Source organism: Chenopodium album, chromosome 3, assembly GCF_948465745.1.
Source record: "Chenopodium album chromosome 3, dcCheAlbu1.1, whole genome shotgun sequence".
In the NCBI taxonomy this organism is placed as follows: Eukaryota; Viridiplantae; Streptophyta; class Magnoliopsida; order Caryophyllales; family Amaranthaceae; genus Chenopodium; species Chenopodium album.
The window spans coordinates 816,440-826,428 of record NC_137836.1 but is presented as its reverse complement, the minus strand read 5'-3'; the positions used below and the strand labels follow the sequence as shown (position 1 = coordinate 826,428).

Below are 9,989 nucleotides of genomic sequence, written 5' to 3'. Positions count from 1 at the left end.
TCTTTTTTACATATATGGATGTAAATCTTTGATCGTAAATATCTTTAATCTCCCCAGCAAATATTATAAAAATTAGATATTAATAATGTACTCATCGAAACGAATAAAACTAAATCTCATATCACTATGTTTTTCCTTACATATAGAGAGAAATTTAGAAGATTCCCCTAATTTTTTTAATAGTTAAAAGATTCTAGATGAGACTAATATTTTTGAAACATAACAAGTATATAAAAAAACGCATTTGCAAAGGACTTATTTTAACCAATAAATAAAATGATTTGCCATATATTTTTTAAAAAATTAAATTGTCACTTAAGCAAAATTAAAGAATGAGGTTTGAGATTTTAAATTCAAGCGCCACGTAAAATAAATAAACCTACAAAAGATAAATTTAGTCTTAAAATTAAAAAAAAATAAAATAAAATTTAAATTCAAACGCCCTGTCAAATCTTAGGCAAAGAAAAAGCAAGTAGAAGCAACCGAACAATCTGAGGTTAGGGTTTCTATCCCAATCGAATTTTACTGAAACTTGGTTTGATTGATTTGAAAATACTTTGATATCCATAATCATATGAAAACAATTGATTGCATATATATTTGTTTGTTTGATTGTTTACAGAGAAGAGAGATGGATGGTTTGATTGATTTGAAAATACTTTGATATCCATAATCATATGAAAACAATTGATTGCATATATATTTGTTTGTTTGATTGTTTACAGAGAAGAGAGATGGATGGTTTGATTGATTTGAAAATACTTTGATATCCATAATCATATGAAAACAATTGATTGCATATATATTTGTTTGTTTGATTGTTTACAGAGAAGAGAGATGGATGGTTTGATTGATTTGAAAATACTTTGATATCCATAATCATATGAAAACAATTGATTGCATATATATTTGTTTGTTTGATTGTTTACAGAGAAGAGAGATGGATGGTGATGAGACAGCATCGAAACATTCGCTTGAATCAATATTTAGCAGCTTCATTGATAATGAGGAGGATTCAAAGCAAAAGAAATATAAGAAATCAGGGTTTGAGGAGTTTGAAGGGGCATGGGAAGACAGGGTTGAACCGTTGTTGAGTTGTATGAATGAGATGGAGCATCTGTATCGAAGGACCGGCGAAGTTGCTTTGAATGATCTCAAGGGTAAACGATACCTTCTCTTTGTTTGCATATACTTTCATCCCCAATCCGACATCGAATTCGAATTCGAATACTACTATCCCCAAGATTTCATTCCTGCGTGTCATGATCTCTATTCTTATAGAGATGATTTCGAGATTGTTTTGGTTAATCCTACTGACACCAATCCTGACTATCCTTTCTTCTTTATGTACCCTCTCCGTCACTTTCCTATGTCCTCAATTGTCGTCCCATTCGATGACTATTACCGTCGTTCCTCAATACACCAACTCCTTGACCCTGTTAATTCTGGTTTAGGTTTTGATTTTAAGTGCCTCTTTCTCGATGTTGCTCATAAAACAATGCTCGTTGGAGAACCCAATTCCATGTCTTCTTTAGTAGCTCATCTCAAGGAACTTGTGCAAAATAGCTCATTTCACGCCTTACGCTCTTATCAAAGGCTTCTCAAAAATATGTGGCCCGTCAACTCGTGCCTTCCACCAGTGACATGCCCTATAGCTAGGATTTTTAAACATGTTAAACCGGAATACTCTCATGATATCAATGCCATGGTTTCTCAGTTATCTCCTATTCAGATTGGCCAGAGTTTGGATGTTAAGATGCTCTTGTCCGCTGGTTCAAATGAGCTTGGTTACCTTGTTCGAATAGACGGTCAGCAAGTGGAAATTGGCAAGGCGATTCAGGACAAATACTTGATGATTTGTTGTTTTCATGCTCCTTTCTTCCGTAGAGATTGGGATTCAGTGGGGGTTCAGTCTCTACTAAATACATATTTCGAACTTTATGCTTTGGGTGTGGATTTTGAGATGGTAGTGGTTGTAAAGATGAAGAAACTAGCTGATTACAAGCAGGTTTTCGATCATTTCTTGTCGGCTTTCCCCCCTTCTTGTTTTGTAATACCGTTTGAGGACTTGAAGCGTCGAGATTTTATATGCAACTACCTTCAACTCAATGATTTTCAATGCCTGATTTTGGATAAGAAGGGTACGGATATGAAGAAGAACATTCTACTTCATGGAAAAAGGTTTGTGCATGTTTATGGAGCCGATGCCTTTCCCTTCACTGATGAGAAGCTGCAGGAACTTAAAGCAGATGAAGAACCGAGATGGAAAACTTGTTCCACTAACAACCTTGTGGGACTTTTGAGGTGCAAACTGTCTGATGTTCTAAAAAAGACCAATGCAGAAGATGGTTGTGGCACGGTGACTATCTCAGACCTCAATAACAAGGATTTTGTTGGGTTGTTCTTGTGTGTCAAAGGAGATCTCATTCCCAAGCTCAAGGAGGTATATCAACACTGCAAAACTCACCACAAGTCATTTGAAATTTTGCTGGTCTACATGCCCACGCAAGACTCTATTGACCCACAAAATTACAAGTTGTTTGTTGATAATCAGCTGCAGAAGCACAATTTATCCTTGTGGTATATGCCCTTTGATAATTCTGTAAGCCGCAAGCTCTATCGACTTGTTTGCCCCTTAGAAGATGAGCTTATCATTTTGGGAACCCAGGATGGATCTATTGATCCTTATGGCCGAGAAGTATTGATCACTTTTGGAATTAATGCTTATCCATTTACTAGAAAGGAACTAGTCCAGCGGGAAGTAAACAAGTTCAAAGAACTCACCTTGGAGACATTGCTGGTGTATGAGTCACAGAGTTACCTTCTTAAAGGAAACACAAAGATTCCTGTGGCAGATTTGAGGGGCAAGAATGTACTTCTTTGGATGAGCTCTCTTTCTCCCAGTAATATTTCTTTCTATCATAAACTATTATTATGGTACAAAAACAATCGGACAAAGAGTCCTGATTTTGAAGTGGTATTTGTTCGCGAACATAATTCTGCTGCAATGGATGATGATTTAGAACTGTCTGAAGTAATGCCATGGTTGGTATGCCCGTTTATCGCTGACCACTCAGCTTCCATAGAGAAGAAACTATTTCCAGATGGGGGCATGTGTGGTTATGATGCCCTTGTTGAGTTTGGAACAGATGGCCTGGTTTGTTCGTTTACAGCTGAAGAAGAACTTCTAGATATTGGTGTTGATGAATCTGGAAAAATTCCATTTGGTCGTTCTAATCTGCGCCGCAGTGCAATTAAGAATCTTCGTGGCCCCCATTATATGCTCATGAGTGATTATACAGATTGAATCTGTCAAATGTGGCTCTTTAGTACCAATTTCTTTAGAATTTGCTTAGTTTCTGGTATGTATTTTGACAAGTTTTAAGAGTTTAGTACTTTTACTGGAAAGATTTCCATTGCCAGTGTTGTTTTGTGGATATGAAACTATGATCAAGAAGCAGTCTGCTCAGTTGGTTTTTGTTCTTGTTTTTATCAGTGTTTCTCATTTCTTGAATAGGCTTATTAAAGCCGATTGATGGAATGGCATGATGAATTCATGTAATTGTTACCCTTTTGTAAGCTGTTGTGTATGCTAAAATTGTGTGCATGATTGTTTGCTAAAACATGCGAAATACTAATACTAGTGTATGGATTCATTTTTCTTGTTTTCTTTTCGTGGTTTGAATTTCTGTCTGTTTTTGTTGCTGGGTTACTTGCTTCTGCTGTTCCCCGGATGATTGAGGTTTCAGTTGTGCTAAGTATATCAGACTGTACTACATTTGGTTTTCATTTATTGATTAAGTTATCTTGCTTTTTATTAAGACATTGCTCTAGCTGAACTTCTGCCTACCCACGCAATCAAGCTGGGGCTTGCTCTTGATTTCTCTGTGTTCAGATCCTTGAATTCCGATTGCCTTTTGTGTTGTTGAATGCCATTTTCTTCTTCTAAATAGGTCTTATGGGCAATTTCTGATATTGGGGACAGAACTTGTGGCATACAGAGTTGTTCAAAGACTTCAACTTGAACTTGAAATGATAGGCATATTAATTTCCAGGATGGAAAATTGGAAACGAGTTCTCATCAAATAGCTATTATTCTTACTCTTTTTTTGGCGTGTAGAGAACCATAAGGGCGGGGTGAGGATCGATCCCAGGATCTCCAGAAACCGGGAAGGAAGCTCTTACTACTTGAGCTATCCCTCACTCTCTATTACTCTTACTCTTTAAGGTTACAAGACGTATTAACAATTTCTATTCCCTCCCCTTTTCCAATATTCCATGAACATTATTAGTCGACAAAAAAAAATATATTAAGAAACTCTCTTGACACCTAATCCAAGTTTATGATATAATATAGATCGAAGATAATTTGAGTATTTATAGTTTTTTTTTAAAAAAATGTACGTAGTAATAATCAAGATAATTTTATTCCTCCAAAAACAAATTGCTACCCCACACAATTTTGAGATGGATCGGTTTTGAGCAACATCAATCTAGACAAAGTAATAAAAAGAGGTGTATTTGCAAAAAGTCAAAACTAAATAAAGTCAAATCATATATTACTGGTCTAGTGGACGTAAATGTCAAACAAATACATTACATGTAAATATAATACTCCGTAGTATTACAAAGTCAACTCCAGTGCTAATTGACCCTTTATTTATATAAGTGTAGGAGCTAATTGATGTAATGTAAAATAACTTTGAGCTTTTGGCAGAATTGATTGGCCTTATTGGAGAAGATGACCAAACCATCATAAATTAGTGGAGTAAGAGTAATTAATTTAATTTGGATACCATACTTTTACGCCCAATTAAAAACAGAATTAGCATAATCATCTCATTTCATCATTTAAACTTAATCATTGTGCAGTGTTGTGGGACCCTGTGTTTTTGTCTTCTACTCACATAACTAATCTTTTTCCATTGAATTAAAAATAGTTTAACTACTCCTTAATGGATACTTATAGTTGCTACTTTAATACAGTACTAATAAGAAAGGTGTAGAGTTTTTTTTTTTTTTTTTTTAAATATTCCCTATTTCTTTTCATGTAGCTCACTAGCTCTAGATAGATAGTAAAAAAAAAAAGTATTTAAGTATGATATATGTTCATAATCGTAATTTCTTGATAATTCAAAAAATGCTTCGATATTTACTACGTATAAACTACTTAGTATTGTTTAAATATTCACTTATTAGCCTTTAATAAAGACGGTTATAGCATTTATATTTATCTACATGATATTTCATACCTAGTATAAAAAATGTTGAAAAGTTTTTAAACAAGTATTTGCCATTTAGTGCTAAAATATATTTCGTATCTAAATAAATGTATACCTATATACTGTACTTTATTCTTTTTTAACTATCTTTAATTTCTAATTAAGCATTTTTTAATAATAAAAGAGTGAGCCCCAGTTGCTCATCATGAGAAACAAGGTTGTTCCTCACAATGGCAGTTTTGAAAATATTTTGATGTTTTCCACTTACTGAGATGCTGAGTCGGATTTCGTGGGGACAGCTTATGTGTCAAATTGGTTGAATAATGGCGTAACAAGAAAATGCAATGACAGAATTAGCTGAGCTCCTCTCACCACTTTCAGAATTAGCTCACAGCTCTCCTCAACTCTATCAGAGCTCCTAACCTCTCCTCACCTGCCAGATGACTTAATTGGGTCTTCAAGTTGTCGGAAATCCGTCGAAGATAACAGGTTGGTGAAGTTTTCTATTCTTTATTCTTCGTCCCTTCATGTTAATTTTTGTTCTGATCTGTTGTTCTGGTTCTAGGGTTTTGGTCAAATTGAATTCACAATTGAGACCAAAATCAGAATAGTTGAAAGTAATGGGGTTATGCGTTGACATTCCTATGTTGAAATGGTACAAATTGGTTGAAAATGGGTGATTGATTTTGGTTTAAAGGGTGTAAAATGGAAAATATGAGAATGTGTTGTTGTCTTGTTACTGCAAAAGCGTGTTGGTGTTGTCTTGGTCGATTTTTCATACTTTTTTAAATTGGTTGTAGTTACACAGACTATGGTTGTTTTAATTTGTACAATAATGATATGTAATGCGATCTGTTATAATGGGGTTTGAAGTTCTGATAATTGCTGATTGATTTTGGATAAAAATTCAATTCATACTTTATAAAACTGTGTTATAGTCTTGTGTGATGCCAAAACGTGTTGGTTGAATTGTCGTACATTGTTCGGAGAGTTATGATTGTTTCAATTTGTATCATAATTCTGTTGGTGTTCTGCTTTTGAAGGGTGGAAGTGAATTGTTTTTTATGTTATAAGAGGGGAGTTAAGTTTAGGAGGATATTCATATGGAGGGTATAGAAGACATAGTTCTTGCAGATAGTGTTAGTGAAGATGTTATAAGGGGCAGTAATGTTGGTGTTGGTGATAGGGGCAGTGGAGTTAAGGTCAGGGGAGTAACATTGATATGTTGGAGGGTATTGATATGTTGGAGGGTATTGATATGGAGGGTATTGATATGGAGGTTTTAGAAGACACAGTTGTTGCAGATAGTGTTAGTGAAGATGTTAACATGAATGTTGGGTATTTATCCCCCTTGAATACAATTCATACAACTCACACTATGGTTGGTAGCAACGATATGGCAGTTGGTAGCAATGACATGACAGTAATTGAAGAGCCTAAGGAAGGGATGGTCTTCCCATCTTCGGAAGATGTTGAAGCCTACTATAAGGAGTATGCTGAGCAGATGGGGTTTGGAGTGTCTAGGGTTCAAGGTGTAAATTGTAAGAAGGACAACAGGAAAAAAAGAATAGCTAACACGTGGAAGTGTGAGTGTTGGGGAAAACCAGACATGAGGGCTAGGAGGGAAGCTAAGAAGAGGGCAAAGACAATGGGTGTTGGAGGTTCAAGTGGTTTAGTTGATGGGGTGGTATGTGAGGATCAGTTACGTCGTATGAAGAGGACTTCGAAAAAGTGTGAATGTGAGGCCCGTGTTTATGCTAGAATGAATGAAGATGGCTTGTGGGTGTTGAAGACAGTGCACCTAGAGCATAATCACCAGATTGATCCAGCAAATTCTAAGCTTGTGAAGGAGTACCGCATGAAGCACCTGACCCCATCATTGAGGAGGACGTTGATGGATTACTATGAGCTAGGTGTACCAGTTTCTCAAATACACGGTTGCATGCCATCCAAACGAAAAGGACTGGAAAAAATGCGTCTCACCGTCAAAGACTTACAACATGAGGTGTACAAGGTAAAGCGGTTGAAGATGGTTGGAGGGGACTCGGTGGCAATGATGGAGTTTTTTGGAAAAATGCAATCCGACAACCAAAATTTTTTCCATGCCCAACGGTTGGATGAAGAAGGGAGGCTTAAGGATGTGACGTGGGTGGATGCAAGAAGTAGGGTTGCTTATGAGGACTTTGGGGATGTGGTATGCTTCGACGCAACATACCTAACAAATGAGTACGAGTTCCCATTTGCGAACTTTGTTGGTGTGAACCACCACGGGCAATCGTTGTTGTTGGGATGTGCTCTTGTTTCTCATGAAAACTGCGATACTTTTCGGTGGATATTTCAGCAGTGGCTAGCTTGTATGAACAACAAAGCTCCTAGTGCCATTTTGACTAACCAAGCGGCAGCTATGCGGAGGCCCCTAGCTGAAGTCATGCCAAACACGATTCATCGTTGGTGCATATGGCATATAATGAGCAAGATCCCTGACAAACTTGGCACCACGGTAAGTGGCTTATGCAATTATTAGTTCATATTAGGTGTTGTCTGACTTCAATGAGTACAATAATCTGCTGTATGAGTTCAATATAAGTTAATTAAATTTTTTTTTTGTTTTATTTTTTTTTTGTGAAGAGGAGTCTCATCTATTAGGCCTTAACAGGCTTCAGAATAAGAGTTAGATAATTATTGATCAATATAAGTTTAATGATATATGAACTGTTGTGAGTACAATATAAGTTTAATGATATATGAACTGTTGTGAGTACAATATAAGTTTAGTGATATATGATCTATTGTGACTGATGCTGGCTAATATTTGGCCTTCAAATCTGATGTAATAGTTTAATGATATGCCAAGTTGGGTGCAGGATAAAAATATATGAACTATCAGAGCCAGAGTAAATTTGTTCTGTTATTTTTTTTGTGAAGGGGAGTCTGATCTATTAGGCCTTTAGAGCAGATATATACAGTAGCAAAATGATCAGGAGGCTTGGTGGTATACAGAAGATTGCTGCTAAACACATGTGCTATTTTGTTAAATATAATTTGCTTGCATTTGTGTTTTTTTCAAGATGTTATAGTTTTAGACCATAGTTTTTTAAGACATTGTATATATTGTGATGGTAAATTAATTTTTGTCTAGGTACCAAGACTTTGTCAACCCCCTAAAAGAGGTGGTGTATGAGAGTTTTGATCCCGAGGAGTTCAATACCCGATGGGCTGAGTTCATAGCGGAGTATAACTTGGAGGACAATGAATGGCTGCATAGCCTCCACAAGGAGAGTCATATGTGGGTGCCTACGTACATGAAGGAATATTTCTGGGCTGGTATGAAGACCACACAAAGGGTGGAGAGCATCAATCGGTTTTTTGATGGCTACGTAAACCGCAAAACTAAACTCCACAAGTTTCCCCAGAAATATGACATGGCCTTAACTCAACGCGTGTCAGATGAAGTGAGTGCAGATGAGCGTTGCTCGAAGTACCTAAGGAGGTTGGTTAGTGGCTTCAAAGTCGAAATTTTTTTCCAAAAGTTATACACAGACAACAAGTTTCAAGAAGTTCAAACGGAGTGTTCGAAATTGATGTATTGCAGCCTCCGAGGAAAGGAGGTTTTGTCTGAAAACCTTATTCAGTATTTGCTGATCGATCGTGTATGGATAGTACCTCCAGGTGCTAGTGAGGAGGTCATTATAGATAGGCAAAGGCTTTACCAAGTTACTTACTATCCTATGACTAAGGAGGTTCAATGTGTTTGCAGGAAGTTTGAGACAAGTGGCATACTTTGCAAACACTGTATTAGAATTCTTGACGAAAACGAGGTTGAAGATCTGCCACAAAAGTACATTTTAGACCGTTGGCGGAAGGATGTACCCCGTAAGCACACTAGGGTCAAGGTGTCCTACCATGATCCGAGCGACACAGAGAATGTGCAGAGATTCAACAGAATCATGGAAAAGTTCGAGCCCATCTGTGACACTGCTGCCATGCTCAATGATCAAACAGTCCAAATTGTAATTGAAGCATTATCAAAGCTTCAAAAAGTTGTTAATGATTGTATGGACAAGAAGAGTCAGGAACATGTTCCTGTAGTTAGCACACTTTCATCACTCGCTGAAGAAGACAGAACGTTTTCATCAGTCTCAGTTCATGCTGATCCTATAGACCCATGTCCATCTGCCATGGTGCCTGTTATAAAGGACCCTATGATTAAGAAAAGGAAAAGGGGCAGGCCTAAGGGTTCAAGGCACAAATCGTTAGCTGAAACTGGCTACAAGAAACCCAAGAAGAACAAGAAGCCTAGCCTAGTAAGATTTATGCTTTTATTGTCATTACTTTTTATTTATGGAATAAGCTGACTTGGATATCATATAGGATGCAGGAAATGGTGCTGAGGAGGGTGAAGAGGATGCAGGAAATGGTGCTGAGGAGGGTGAAGAAGATGCGAATGAGGAGGATGAACATGCACCGACTGCAGGAACAGTTAAGGTAAAGGCAAAGGGAAAGGGAAAGGCAGAACAATGTAAGGGTAAGGGAAAGGGCAAACCAATCAAGGGAAAGGCAGAACAAGGTAAGGGCAAGGGAAAGGGCAAACCAATCAAGGGCAAGGCAGGAACAGTTAAGGGAAAGGGGAAGGGCAATGCCGAACCAGATAAGGGAAAGGGAAAGGGAAAGGGCACGGGCAAGGGCAATGCTGAACCTGTAAGTTTATACAGTCATTTATGTGATTCCAATTAAATTATTTTTTATATCATATTTAACACATCACTC

General features: G+C 37.1%; 1 protein-coding gene across 1 annotated transcript; it reads left to right on the top strand.

The window, feature by feature from the left end:
• Nucleotides 1-389: 389 nt before the first annotated feature.
• On the top strand, nucleotides 390-3,656 carry LOC145609752 (putative nucleoredoxin 1). The gene is made up of 2 exons (XM_081665224.1): nucleotides 390-496; nucleotides 932-3,656. The coding sequence occupies exon 2, from the start codon at nucleotides 941-943 to the stop codon at nucleotides 3,305-3,307; it is 2,367 nt and encodes a 788-aa protein (XP_081521350.1). The 5' UTR covers nucleotides 390-496; nucleotides 932-940; the 3' UTR covers nucleotides 3,308-3,656.
• The last annotated feature ends 6,333 nt before the right edge of the window (nucleotides 3,657-9,989 follow it).